Below are 15,884 nucleotides of genomic sequence, written 5' to 3' on the forward strand. Positions count from 1 at the left end.
AGGTGGACTAATATTAAGCAAGCTAAATGCTCTAAGATCCAATTGACAAAATTGATTCAAATAATCACTGGAACCAGCTGCTACCGATCTAAGTTTTGGACAAAACTATGGGTGAAGCTACAGAATCCATGGTTAAAAATGAGACTGCCAGTCCGGATGACGACTCTGCTAGAGCTGGATGGTAAAATGCTTCATTTGGTTTCCATCCAGAAAAAAAGACTTCAGGCTTGAGGGAGAAAATACAACAGAAGCTGCAGATGTTTGTAGGTCTAATTTCTTTACCCATGGCAAATGGACAGCATTTCTAACATTACGATTATTCAACTCAGTGGTGGGCCACTTGTTGAGCTATAGGAGCTATAGGGGGAGATACTTTATTTCAGAAAGAAATCATGACTTGCATATGTAATTAAAGAGAAAGTATATCCCAGTACTGACTTTGAGTCAGGCATCTGAGTCAGTACTTTAAAATCTAAAGCCTTAGTTTCCTCACTTGTACAATGAGATTAGGGATTTCCCTAATAGAGTTGTTGGCTTTAATGAGAAAGATAAAGATCATAACATGTAGACATTACACATATATCTGGCATATTCCAAAGGTCAGCTATTGGTATGATTATTATAATAGAACTTTCTAAGGAAATAAACAAGCTTGTGGATTAAAAGGGAATAATCTATCTCAAGTGCTCCCATTTTTTTCTATTGGATTTCTCAGTAAGACTTAAAAAAAATTCTTAAGTACTGTAGTATCGTGGAACACAGTTTCTTCATGATTACATTATTGACATGGGGCAGGGGAGAGAAGACAAAGAACTATAACAAATGGATAGAAGGTGTTCTTCGAGGACTAATCCACAGACATACTGCAGAGGGAAACCACCAGGAAGAGTGTGCAGATGTCCCTGAACTCTACTTGATGGTGAAATGTCTTGCCAATGTGAATGTCCTGAGTAAAAATCTAACAAAGAATTTGCTGTTGGTGGCAGTGAGATTCACTTACTTCACTTGAATTCAACAAGTATTGAGTCATTTCAATGGGGAAGTACTGCAAGGAAAAAAACAAAGACCAATGCTTGAGGTGTTCACAATCTAGGGGAGGGGTTGATACAGGTAATAAAAAATAATACAAAGCAATAGAATAATGACAGTAGTAGTAATTATAGTATATTCTCAATAAATGCAAGTTACTATTAGGGAGGCAATGTGCTAATTGTCTTCTGGGCCTCATACCATGTACTCATATCAAATCTATACAGTAAACATTCATATCACTTCCATCTTAGGGAAACGTAAACTGATGTTTAGAGAGGTTAATAATTTGTCCAACATTGTGCCATTCATATAAGGTAAAATCAGGACTCAAATTGGGATTCACTGCACTCCACAGCAGGAGTTTCTAACCACTTTCACATGTCAATTTCAAAGCAAAGGCACCTACTGATGTGATTCAGAGGAAAAGGATACAGAACCAGGAAGAGAAGCTGGGATGAGGAAAGTCTCCCTGAAGAAGGTGGCATCTGAGATGGGACTATGAAGAAATGCATTTTCCATCAGAAAAGGTAGGTGGTAGGGGCGTGGGTAGAAAGGGCTTGTGCAGGAGAGAAAGCCATCTGCACGGAGATATTGCACCAGCATGGTTTGTGGACAGAGAGATTGGCTGTGATACTATAGTGAGAGAGAGAAAAGGAGGGAAGGGGAGAGGGAGGAGAAGAAAGAAAAGAAAGAAGGAGGAGTAAGAAGAGGGGGAGGAAGAGGAGGTAGAGGAGGAGGAAGAGAGGAAGAGAAAGGTGGTGTGTGTAGAAGATGACTGAACCATTTGCTTGAGATCAAATTTCATAGTGGTATGTCAAATTCCAGGCTGGAAAATATATATTTAATTTGGAGGAAATAAAGTCATTAAAGGTTTTAGAACTAAGGAACAGTGTGATAAATACTGTAGTTTAGAAATATTTATGCAGAAATATGTGGGTGGGATCAATTAGAAAAGGAAAAGATAAGGGCGAGATTGGTACTCGAGGCAAGAGTTAGTAAATTATTGCAATAATCTAGCTGAGATAAATAAATACAGGCTTGAACAATAATTATAGGAATAAAGTATGAAAACACATGGAAAGGTTCAAAATATTTTGAGGTGGGCTCTGCAAATAATTTGCCAAATGAATGGATAACATAGGCAAAGGAGAAGATAGGATAAAACATGATGGCAGTTTGAAGCCTAGAACAAAAGGCAAGTCTGAAGGAGGCTCATTTGGGAAAGCGGGAGTCCACAGATAAGGTGGGGCCAGAAAGGAGATAGGAATTAGGGATGAAGTGAAGGACTTTAGCACATATCGCTTGCTACTGAAAGAGAAGCTCAAAGTGTAATTCTTTTAAGAAAGCCAGTCAAGAGAACTCTTTTGCTTTATTGTCTTTTTAAGATCAAAGCAAATTGAGGGATGCTTCCTAAGAGATGTGCATTGTAAGACTATTTGGAGAAATGTTAATTTTCTTCAAAGAAAGATGTTTGCATTAATAATAGGTGAGCAGTTAATAGTTATGCTTATGATTTATGGAACAATGTGTTATACCCATTCAGTCATTCACTCAAATATGCCCCCATTACATTTTAAAACCTATATTAGGTGCCAGGGATCCTTTGGAGGATTTACATCTTGTTTGAGAGAATGACAAATAGTTACAACAAACTGTAAAATGTGTAACAACGGCAACGATAATGGCAACAGCAATTAATGTTCATCCAGCCTTTAATTTAACATTGTGCTAAGTCAGTTGCCTATATCTCATTTAATCTTCACAATTAATCTAGGTGACAATGATACCTATTTTCCTATGAGGAAAACATTTTAAAGAGGTTACATAATTAGTCCAAGATTGCACAGAGAAGAAGCGACAGAGCCAGTGTTCAAGTCCAGGACTTACCTAAATCCAAAGGTTTCAGAACTAAGAAATGGTTTGATAAATGTTGGAGTTTAGAAAATTTTATCCAATAGTAATATGTGGGATCAATTAGGATAAAGAGAGATTGATATTTGAGAGAGGAATTAGTAAGTTATTGCAATAGTCTGGCTGAGAGGTAACAAACGTTTGCGCAATAATTATGGGAATGAAACAGGTTAAAGACAGTTTGAGATGGACTTTGCCGATAGCTTACACAATTTCTATGCCACCTGTGTGGAAGTTTTCCAAAAGTCCTGTGCATAGGCCGTGTTTCATGGGATATCATATCCCCTGCACCCCAGGAGAACACTGACCATGCAATTCAGCTGTAAGTGGCCTCCAAATTTCTCTTTAACTGTTTTTTATCATCTCATATCAGCTAAAACCAATGTCCTTCATCCACAAGGTTTCCCCCGCCAGTTATACATTCTGTGATGCTACGACTGTGCTCATCCTCTTCCACTACAGAGTCTGCAAGTGCTGGGAGTTTGCACTCACTCTATTTTCTGAATTTCACCTCAAATTGATTTCAGCTGTGCTTCTCCTAGACTGGCACACACTACATGACATTTCCTAGCCTTGGACATGCAGCATGAAATAAAAACACCAAGAAGTCAGGGAAGGCACACCGTAGGAAATGTTTGAATCAATGGATTTGTAGACAAGAGTGGTGGGTATAGATTAAGTCAGCAGCTGTCATTTAATTGCTCTGAATTGCTATTCTTCAACCTACTGAAGGTAATAATAACATTCATGCCAAAAGCTGTTCTGATAGTAAAATTGCACATATATAATGCACATATTTTAATTAAAGAAAATACATATATTTTTAAATTCCTATGCTCTATTTATCTGAATTCCCTGTATGTGGAGGAAGCTAGCTATTATAATTTGTTCATGCAAACAAAAACCAATTGTTTACTTTATGACGGCTATCCACAAAGCATTTGGCCAAGATATTAGCAAACTTTGGAAAAGGCTAACATTAAAAAAACAAAATTAAAGGCAAATAGAATAAGAGTATAAGACTCATTGTTTCTACCTCTGAAAACAATCTTATCAAGCTTCTGAAAAGACAGTGCCTTGAAGATTTTCTGTACCAAATCTGTAATACTGAGCAACTCCTTAATCAAAGAAACAATCTAAGTAAAGCATAATTATGGTCATATGGCTATAAATTATAAGGTAGAGGAGAATCTATACACTACAGCTGTGTGATAAAGCATGATCACCTATTTCATGCAAATTGCTTGGCACCAATTAGTAACTGACTTAATGAAAGGAATATACAGACTGAACAAATGAATATCAACCTCAGCAGCTTCACTCAATGCTGAAGCCAACTATCTATTAAACTCAAAATTATTTTCCTTCTTCCAAATCGAAACAACTAAAACAAAATGATAATGGTGACAACAATAGAGATGATGACAATAATAGCAACAACAACAAATACAGGACTTCTGATTCAAACACTGTTCAAAGTGTTTTATAAATATTAACTCATTTAATCTTTACAGTAACCCTCTGAAAAAGGTTTTAGTATTTCCATTTTGCAGACCAGAAACTAAGGCAAAGAGAGATGAGTAACTTATCTAAGCTAATAGCACTAGTACGCAGCAGAGCTGGGATCTGAACCCAGTTAGTACCTAGAGCTGAACTGGAAATCAGTGCAAACCAAAGGAAGTACTGGTAAGCATAAGAGTAAATGACTTCAAATGAGTTACTGTCATTAAAAACATGAAAATTGCTGGTTGACAGAGAGGATTCATTTTATATACAGCAAGCAAAATATTGCAAGATTGTTAAAACATAATACACAGCAGTATTCAAAGAGCAAAAGTCAAAGTAAACCACTCAACCAAAATGAACTCTGAAATGTTCACTTTAAACTGTTGTTGGAAGAGAAGAAAAAGCAATTAAGAAATCCTGGTTGCAGCAGAGTATTGGAAGGACTGAGGATCATTTGTATACATGTCAGTAAGTTCTCACATTTTAGGAAGAAAACGGAAAAAAAAAAGAGTAATTAAGTAATTAATGTTAGAGTTGGGACATATTTCTCTCCGGGATTCTATTTATCTTGATATTTCTTGTAAAATAAGAACAATTATAAACTATTAAAGAAACAAACATCAAATGGAAATAAATAAAATATTCTTATTTTCATTAAGAGAATACCTCAATGCATCCTTAATTTTGGGCGATGTTTGTAGTTCTGTCTGTACACCATTCATAACTTCTCTGTCTTCCAAGTTCTGCATGGAATCCTGCAGTGAAACAAACCCATAAGCATGTGGGTGCCTTACATATTGAACTGAAAATCTAAATAAAATGTTTCAACATGAAAGAGTAAATGATTTTACTCTGGATATATACAGTATGCTCCAATTTCTTTGAAGACTGGAAACAGGTGTTAATCTTTTCAGTGCTTTCAATGTTCTTTTCTCTCCCATTTGGTTTCTGAAATACTCAAATGGGCCATCTACACAAGGCAATGTGTTAAGAGCTTTGGAATACATCATTTAGCTTCCTGCTACTCAACCATAGGCTTCTGGGATTGAGTGTTTCAAACCAGCAAGGAAAAGGAATACCAAAAGGGAGGCTCCAGTGACAGGTGGTGATATATTAATATTAGCTTTAATGCACTGCACTTGCTTGCACCCCCCCATCCTGACACTAAAATATAACACAAGCAAAATCCATGAAAAAATGTTGCCTGGCAAAGTCATTTCTGTCAAAAGTGTAGCAGCAACACTGCAGGAAGAAGAAATCCAGAGTGCTTACTTTGTCATAAAACTTGATTCTGAGGATGATCTACCCAGGGAGAAACTAAAATTGACCATTTAATTTCTAAAATAGTAAACATGCTTCCACTGCAGAGACCTAAGAGGGTCAGAGAGGTCCTGCACTCCAGGATAGGGACATAGCTGAGTTGGCTGTTACCCAGAGAAGTAGAGGATAAGATGGATTCTGATGCTGATCCTTCTTTATGGAAGACATTGGTTCCCTGTTATGCCTTGGAGCAGTTCCTTAATAGTTAATTCTGTGGACACCTCACTCTTCAGCAGCAGTCACAAATAAATAGTCATAAACTTTGGTTTCATTGAAGCAACAAACCACAGGAAGAAAGACTCGTTAGCAAAAAACAGACCTATAAAACAGAGCTTTCATGGATCTGAATTATTCTAACAAAGACAGTAAGACAATAGATGAGCTTAAGAGACTGGAATAAGGAAATTAGGTTAATATCTTGAATAAGACACAGAGCTGCAACTGAAGCACTTTGTTGTAGTGAATTGAGTGAAAAATGTCCCTCACTTTTAGACTGAGCAGCAATGGTTCAGAGGTAAGGGTTAGTGATGTTTTGAAAGATTTGTTCTATACTAGATTTGTTTTTTATGTTTCTCCTCTCCATATAAACAAAGGGAAGAAAATTCATAAGCCTGAAGAACACTTCACAGGTTTAAGGTACAAATCTTAAAAGGTTAATGTCTGAAAACCTTTCAAACATTCATATTATTATGAAGGGCTTGATATATTCTTACCGATAAAAGGAGACAGAGTTGGGCAGGTTACAAAATTGCTTAGGTAAATAAATGTAACAAAATATTTGAACCTGTGACTATTATATATGTCAGGATATTTGATGACCTCATTTATACCCAAATCATTAACTTTCTTATCTGTCTCTTTTACACAGGAGTAAAATTGTGTCTAGTTTTCTATATATCAAGCACATAACACACAAAATTCATTGTATTAGTCTTCTAACATATAATAAATTATCCCAAAACTTAATGGATTAAAAAATAAACATTTATTATCTCTCATAGTTTCTGTGAGTCAGAGATTTAGAAGTGGCTTAACTGGACAGTTCTAGGGTTGGATCCCTTATGAGGTTTCAGCCAAGACACTTGCCAGAGAGAGATGCAGCCACAACCATCTAAAGAATTGCTTGGGGCTTTAAGATCCATTTATTTTTTCTTACAACAGCTTTATTGAGATATAATTCACATAAGATTTCCCATTTTAAAGGCTACAATTCAGTGGTTTTCAGTATATTCACAGGGTTTTGCAACCATCACCACCCAATGTTAGAACATGGTCATCACCCCAAAAAGAAACCCCGTACCCATTAGCAGTCACTCCCCATCCTCTCCTCCCCCAAAGCCCCTGCTAATCATTAATCTACTTTCTGTCTGTAAGGATTTGCTTATTTTGAACAGTTCATATAAACAGAATCATAAGACATGTGGCTTCTTTCGCTTAGAATAATGTTTTCAAAGCTCAATCATGTTGTAGCATATATCACTATTTTATTCCCCATAATATTCCATTTTATGAATATACCATATTTGGTTTACGCATTTATCAGCTGGTGCACATCTGGGTTGTTTCCACTTTTGGCTCTTATGAATAATGTTCCTATGAACATTTGTGTACAAGTTCTTGTGTGAATATGTTTTCAACTCTCTTAGATATATACTGAGGAGTGGAATTGTTGGGTATATGGTAGGTAACTGTGTGTAACATTCTGAGGAACTGCTACTCTATTTTCAAAGTGTCTGCACAATTTGACATTCTTATTGGCAATATATGATAGTTCCAGTTTCTCCATATTCTTACCAACACTTGTTATTTTCCTTTTTTTTTAATTTTAATTTTTTATTTTAGCCATCCTAGTGGGTAGAAAGTGAAATCTCATCGTAGTTTTGATTTGCATTTCTGTAATGATTACTGATGTTGAGCTTCTTTTCATGTGATTATTGGCCATTTGTATATCTTTAGAGAAATGTCTAATTATTTTTCTTTTTATTATTGACTTGTAAAGAAGTCTTTAAATATTCTGTATACAAATTTCTTGTCAAATATATGATTTGCAAATATTCTTTCCCATTCTGTGGGTTGTTTTCACTTTTTGATGTGCCCCTTAAAGCATAAAAGTTTTTAATTTTAATGAAGTCCAATTTATTTTTTATTTTATTGTTTGTGGTTTTGGTATTGTATCTAAGAAATGTTGCCTAATACAAGGCTGCAAAGATTTACACCTATGTTTCCTTCTAAAAGTTTTATAGTGTTAGCTTTTACATTTAGGCCTATGATCATGTTGAGTTAATTTATGTATATGGCGTGAGGTAGGGATTCAGATTCATTCTTTGCACATTATCTAGTTTTGCCAGCATCCTTTGTTGGAAAGATTATTCTTTCCTTATTGAATTGTCTTGACACCTTTATAAGAAAATCAACTGACCAAAAATGTAAAGGTTTATTTCTGGACTCTCAATTCTATTCCATTAATCTATATGTCTATTCTCATGCAATTACTACACAGTCTTGATTATTGTAGCTTTGTATTAAGTTTTGAGATAAGGATGTGTAAGTCCTCCAAATTTATTCTTCTTTTTCAAGATTGTTTTGAAAGACCCTACTCTGGGTCTCTTATATTTCCATGTTAATTTTAGAATCAGCTTGTCAATATCTGCAAAAAAACCCAGCTGGGTTTTTGATAGGCATAATCACACTGAATTTATAGATAAATTTGGAGAGTATTACCATCTTAACAATATAAAGTCTTCTAATCCATGAACAGTTAACGGTGGCAGTTAATTAAGATAAATATTCTTTTTGGTTTTGTATTCTGCATGAATAAATATCCTCAGGATGTCAAAGAAAAACATGGGGATATTTGCTATAAAGTTTTAACTACTGTTGTCTCTTTGCTCCCTACTCTAAGTGGAACTTTCTTGTTGATCCTTAACCAAAGTAGGAAAATAACATACTTTCCTGTGCGTATGTTCAAATCAAGATTATAGAATGTTAAAAAGGAGTTTTTCTTCTAATTATAAGGCAGGAAAAGGTTTAATTTACATCAACAACACACTTAATGCTCTGAATATATGGAAATGTCAATTAGAATATGAAAGTAATGTTGGGCCAACTACAATGTGATAATATGCTAAAGGGTAATTCTGAGCCTTTGGAGAAACCATGTCAGTAACCACAGACTTCAAAAAGAACACACATTCGTGGATTTCTATGTCCAAGACAGATGTTCTACTATTTTTAAGGCAGCATCAAAAACTCTCTGCCTTGCCACAGGTATCAAAAAGAGGTAGTAACCATAGTTTATCCCCTCAACTAATGAGGAGTGTTTGTCACTTGGCAAAACCATTTCCATATATTGCAGCAACAGTATTCCTTGACAGTCTCTAGAGATGGGGCAGGCAGACAGATGTTTAAGGCCTGCTACAAGGACATAAACCCAATTTTAAATTGACTTCAGCAACACCGTAGCAATGCAGTGCTTTAATACTTATGGACAAAGGCAGCTTCTCTCTTAACGGGGTACATAAAAACACTTTTTCTAAAAATTACAAAGTAATCGACAAGCAGTAAGTTAAGAGGACTTAGGCTTTTCCTTCACTAACTTACATGGTGAAATAAAAAGTCATGAAATTATATGTCTAAAAATTAAAATGGTATTTTTTTCTCATAGCTCATTTTAATAACTTTGAGAAAAATCTGGAAAATTATGACTTTAAAATTTGGAAGGAAAGGGGCAAAAATAACCCTGATTATAAAGAACTAGAAGTATGAACAACTGGTGCTGAACAGCCACCCTATTTCTTCAACTTCAGGTTTGAGAAATATTAATTATGTGATTTCAAATTCCCAACCTCGCCTCTAAAAAACACAAGTTTGAAAGACCTATATTTAATTTTATTAATAAAATTATTACAATTGCTATTTTTAATGTTAACTTAGGATACAGGGATATGATCAGCTGCATGGAATATAAGGTATAAAGCTGTTTCAAAATTTGTCTCCTCTTTTGCCCACATTACAGTCCTTCGCTCTCTAATAAAGTTCAGCAGGAGATCGTGTCTTGCCAACTGGGAGGAGACCTTTAAGAAGCTTGTCCTTTACCTCTTTTATCGGAGTAGGGAGCCTATCATGTGGGGCTCTCACAACAGACAAGTTTAATTACTACAATTTTTAAAAAGTGAACATTTTTAGCAACACTTTCAGGATCACGGGAGCATTTCTGACAGCCAGAATGAGTTGGATTTAAACATCACCACACTATTTTTAGCTTTAAAATCAACACTTACATAAATATTCCCACACCAATTAGCAGCAGCTGGAAAGTAAAGGTGTTTACATTTAGTTAGCACTAGCGCTAACAACTGCAAGTGCTCACAGGCTGGACGAAAAGGGCCAAGTACCAGGAGGGCAACCCTTTCTCCAGGGATGATCTTGACACTGGCACCAGGCTATCATTTCATATGTCACAGTTGGTGCAAGTCGCTGATTTCACATAGGAATGTGTATTCATTATAAAGCATCATTCGTTTCAAAAGAAACTTAACACACTCATAAAACTTTTTGGAAGAAAATCCTCACTTCATTACCAAATTCTCATTGCACTTCCCTGGTCGACCATAGCACGAAACAAAATTAAAAACAGTTTTACAGCTCAGCTTTTCATCTCTTAGATGAGAAGTAAAATAGATGTCCCATCTATCAATAGATATCTCTCTTTGACTTACGGGTAATCATATATTGCCATGATTCTTCCCCCTTAACGCATTTTTGCCATATTTGAAAGCATTTGCCCACAAAATTTTAACTGCAACTGAGTTACGTTTCAAATACTCAGGTGCATTTTAAAACAAGATTTGCATTCAGAAAAATCAACTACAAATTTCTTTTGAAATTGCATATGAATTTCAGAATGAGTGTAATAGAAAAATTATACAGAGAAGATTTGAACATGAGGTTATGTGCCTGGTACTCATAAATAAACATAATGTAAATTTTAAAATTAAAATTCTGGGCATAATTTCAGAATATTTGTTTTTACTTTTTAGAACAAAAACATCTGTGCTAAAGTAAAAACAAACTGCATTTGATAAGCACACATGAAATTAACATGCATTTTGATTGTCTAGCACTGTTATTCAAACTTGACCTAATACATACTTTTCATGCCTTGGGCAATGCCTTGCCATGGGAAATCTTTCAGTTGACTTCATGGATACCATTCCTAACTGTTTCAGTCTTAGCAACTGACATGTATATAATTTATTACACACACACACATATACACCATTAGATTTATACCTATATATCCAGAAATTGGCAAGACAATTAGAGATTTAAAAAGTGCTAAATTATAAGCTATTTAAGAACTGTGCTTTATTCTTTTTTTTTTTTTTACTTCTACCAGTAGTTCTCAAACTTCAGCATGGAACAGAAGAATCACCTGGAGCCTTGTGAAAAACCAGATTGATGTGCCCACTCTTGCAGTTCTGATGCAGTAGGTCAAGGGTGAGGCCTGACACTCCTCATTTCTAGCAAGTTTCTGATGCTGCTAGTCCAGGAATCACTTTGAAAACCTACTTTATAGCTTTATATTAACTAATGCAGATCTGAGACATAAGCAAAATCCTAAACAATATTAATGAACCCTAGAAGGAATGGTGCTGATGAGCTAGTCTAGTTCACTCATTTTATAGCTAAGGAAATGCAGACCCAGAAAGGTGAAACTATCCCCTTTTTCATGTTGTGACAGTGACAAAGCCAGAATCTAGGATTCTTGATTCTCAATTCAGTGTTCTTTCTGTGTACCATGATAGTTACTGACTTAATGAATGCTGACCTCATTAAACATTTTGTGGATCCTTTTTTTCTATCAATGACATTAACAAAAACTATAATAATGTCTTGAATATACTTTGCCTTTCTTTCAAAGACCTCAAACTATTTCACATATGACTCGATGTTTATTCATGACAATCCTAGGTAATTTCTTGGCATTCCTATTCTAATTTTGTACACGAACATATGAAGGGACAAAAAGATTAATGTCTTGTCCAAGAAGGACCTGAGTGTCAAAGAAAGAACCAATATCACTTGGGACCCCTGCCTCCTAAGATTTAGTTTTCAGTGCAAGCACGTTAGCTGTATTTACCTTGTAATGTTTCTTGGTTAATGAATTTAGGCAAACAGGATAAAGAAAAGATATCATATTATGAAACATTAAGAGAAACTGTTTATATGAAAAACTATCAAGTGTTTCATTATTCTAGAGGTTGTACTCTAATTATTGCATTTTTACAATAAAAAATTATTTTCCTGGGACACAATTAATTAGATCATAAATACTCTACTAGCTCTGTCCCTTGCTAATCTTGGAAGCAGGTAAAACCATTAACATTATTATATGGCTAGATCAAAACATTGGCTGACAGGAAGCATGCATATGTATGTGCATAGACACACACACGCACACACACTAAGCCATGGAGATAAGTTACCTTAATGCATATGAATAAAACTGGACTGAGTTTAAACAGTTCTGGATTTTATAAAATACACTAAGAGTCAACAACTCCCAGCTGACTGTTTTTACAGAGGTCCTGCAGTTGAGGATCGTGTGCTATGTAGGTTAAATCCCATTGATTATCAACATAATCAGGGTTGGCCACACCTTCTCTTCATCTGGTATGAGTCCAAGAGATGCTGAATGTTTTTCACAGGTTCATTAAAAATAAATTTAAAAAGAGTGAGGACCAAGGTAGAGTAAGTGAAAGAAGATCTGGTCTAAGACAAAGGGACACAGATTCCAGTGTAAGTTCTATCACTGCTTTCTCTGGTTACCAGACACAATCTTCTGGCCCTCACTTCATTATCTGTAAAATGGGGACAAGAAGATTTCTAAGGCCCATTCCAGGTATACAACGTCACAGTATTTAGTGAAGGTACACCAAATACTAAGGCAGGTAAGCCCGAAATGAAGAAACATGTATATAAAAATTCTCCAGCAGATAAGGAGAATTGACCTGAACAAATATTTTCTTGGAAAGCTTCCCTTGAGAGGCAAACTCTCATAAGTAGATATACTTTAATATTTTTCTTAACATACTGATTTCCACATAACTTTTGAGGAACAAATCCATGGCTTCAAGTGTACTTTAAATAAAACTAAAACTCTCCCTCTGTACCCATATTTCTTTTTATATTTCTATGATCTTTTCTTATTTCCTTTCCTTATCATTTCTAATAATCGACATACACAGTGTTCATTTTTAAGATTTCCCAGTATTCTGATTTAGACTTGAAAAGACAATGAAAATTTTTAAATTAAATTCTTTTTTTTTATTTCAGCATATTATGGGGGTACAAAAGTTTAGGTTATGTATATTGCCCCAGCCTGCCCTCCCAATCAGAGCTTCAAGCGTGTCAAAAATACATACCTTTTACACATTTTACCTGCTGTGTTTTTTTTTTTTAAATTTGTGTTTGCTTTTGCTTATTTTTGGTAGAGATTTATAAAGTAGCCTTGACTAAACCTGATACCAGGTGTCAAAATACTGCTGTGAGTTAAAAATAAAGGCAGAGGGTGTGGGGCAAGGGGGATTCGGTTTTGTTTGTGAGATCTGAGTGGACTATACACATTAAGCAATCTCATCTAGGTATCAAAAATGAAAACCACTATTGATGTCGAGAGCAACATTTCATTTGCTCTGCTAATCCCTCAACATAAGGCCAACACCAATGGGCGTGCTGTTCTGCACACAAATACGTTCCAGTAAAGGCTGCTTAAAATCTTCAGAATTGTAGGTCAGAAGTTCAACAAGGCAATTCTGCAGCCCCTCTTTTAATGTTCATTGTTTTTTTTCTCATACTTAAGTAACACATTTCAAAAGAGCTAAAAAGAGAGTGGAAAACAATATTTTTTTCAAATACAAGACTGACATAAACATGTTTACAATCACGATTTCCATTTATAATGGATTATTTCCCCCACCCAGTTACTGCTAATTTTCCCCTAGTTTTTCTAGATCACTAAATATATCAAAACAGCTTAAGCTCAATGATAATGTTGTTTGTTACTGAAAGGATGAAGACATTGAACAAAACAGCAGTCTCTATAGAGTCTGCTTCAGATCATGCTATCATCATAAAATATATGATCAAAGGTGTTATAAATATCTGCTTCTTTCATTTAATCTCTATTTAAACTATACCATCTTCTCAAATATGTAGTATCCAGATCTGTCAAAATGAACAGTTTGATGGGCTTCATTTGTAACTATAAACCATTACCTAAAGCTGGTAAATATTAAAAAAAAAAAAACAACTTGAGAAAGTGGGGATAATTCAGCAATTACAAAACATTTCTAGCTTAACCACTTTCATTTTGCTGGCTGAAATACATTCCAATCAAGTTTGGCTCTAATAAATGTCCCATTTACACTGAAGCAAAGCTATACAAATGCCAGGTCTGGTTAAGAGAGAATAAAGATAAAAGAACACATTATTAAGGAATTGTTTATATTTGCACACACATTTCACTTATGCTACAGAGGCATGCTTCCCTGCTAGTCTTCACTATGAAAATCTTCCCTACAAAAATATGCTGCAGAAAATTTTGAATCCACAGAACAACTCCATAGCTATTTCATAAAGGAGGAAAAAAAGAAAAAAAGCACACTGATTTGTGTGTGCTTAGTTTAGTAGTACATTTTTATAAAAAACATTCTCAAAATTTAGGAAGCCAAAAGTTTATGTTGAAAAATGTTTATAATGATCAGATGGAGAACCAAATTTATAATGCATCTTAGTTTAGGAAAAAGGCATGTTCAAGGTCTTCCTGAGAAGGTCTTCCTTATTGTCTACGTTCTGTAAACATTTTACTCTCTTCTCACCCAGCTCCAACTAAACTCCCCTCACCTTGCCCTGCGCACTTGTTCCTCTCCTGTGACCTCCATTTATCTTTCCACACAATCATTTTGCCATTCACTTTGTCATTCTTGCATTTCACTTCATGACACCTTTATTGGAAGATTCTGGTTTCAAAAATGATTTCATTAGCTTGTAAGACCTCCTATTGAAAATAAACAATTTGGGGGAGGATTTTCTCAGACAATCTAAGATGCACTTGAAGCAATCCTGATCATGACTTATGGGAAGAATGAGAAACAGCAGAAGAGGCAAAAACAACTGCATGAAGAGAAGAAATAGTGTGATCCAGAGCCGGCTGTACCATCTTGGGTTCTTACACAGTGTGGAAACACAGCTTAAAATGAGATGCGGAGGTCTGAACTGCTGAGAACAGTAGTCATGGGTAGAAGTCAACAAAAGGTGGGTTTGTTTTTAAGGAAAGGGATAAAAACACAAGGAAGAGTTAGAGGTTCTCTGCAAAACTGGGTATAGCCAGATCAGAATATTCTGATCACATGAGGAAACCACTATGCATTTCTATTTAAATACAAATGTCTTCTACTTAAAACTTTACGGTTCTTGAGGGGTGGGGGGATAAGCACTGCCCCATTAAAATAATCTCATTGGTTGAGTAGTTGATAGTTAAAACATAAGCTCCAAGAAGGCAGTGGTTTTTATCTGTTGTGTTCACTGGTGTGACCGAAAAGCTTAGAATAGTACCTGGCATAGAGCAGATACTCAACAAGTATCTGGACATACCAGCTACCTAGAGCAACTGTGTGTGCCTGGCAAATATCCATCTGTCCTTTCCCACCTGACTTAGTATGAGCCATGCTCTCCCTGAGCGCTCTGCACAGACTCATTCTCCCTCCTCAGGCCCACTCTCGTGCCATGCACGAGCTCTGTCCTGGGACTGATCTCAGGGTAGGCAATGATTTCTTTATAGTTCTGCCTGCCTGGCTTGGCTCTGAGATCCTGGAGGTGGGAAGTGTATCTCATCCATCTTCATATCCCTGTCACTTAGCACAGGCCTGAAAGGCAACAGATATTCTACTTCCAAGGTGTTTACTAGGTAAAGAAATCTTTTACTTTTCCTTAAAGGCTCTCAGTTAATGTTCAATAGAAAAAATATTTATGATGTACAGAATATTATGCTAGAGTCAATGTGCAGAGTACTATGCTAGACTCTGGGGGGGATTCAAAGATGAATATGACAC

At 35.6% G+C, this 15,884-nt stretch overlaps 1 protein-coding gene across 1 annotated transcript in view; it reads right to left on the reverse strand.

Moving 5' to 3' along the window:
• Window positions 1-15,884, reverse strand: part of PARD3B (par-3 family cell polarity regulator beta) — a 942,908-nt gene that overhangs the window by 448,623 nt on the left and 478,401 nt on the right. Inside the window, exon 5 of the mRNA XM_045558633.1 lies at window positions 5,116-5,204. Coding sequence (XP_045414589.1) covers window positions 5,116-5,204 — 89 coding nt within the window. The remainder of the gene's footprint in view (window positions 1-5,115; window positions 5,205-15,884) is intronic.

Source organism: Lemur catta, chromosome 8 (assembly GCF_020740605.2).
Source record: "Lemur catta isolate mLemCat1 chromosome 8, mLemCat1.pri, whole genome shotgun sequence".
In the NCBI taxonomy this organism is placed as follows: domain Eukaryota; kingdom Metazoa; phylum Chordata; class Mammalia; order Primates; family Lemuridae; genus Lemur; species Lemur catta.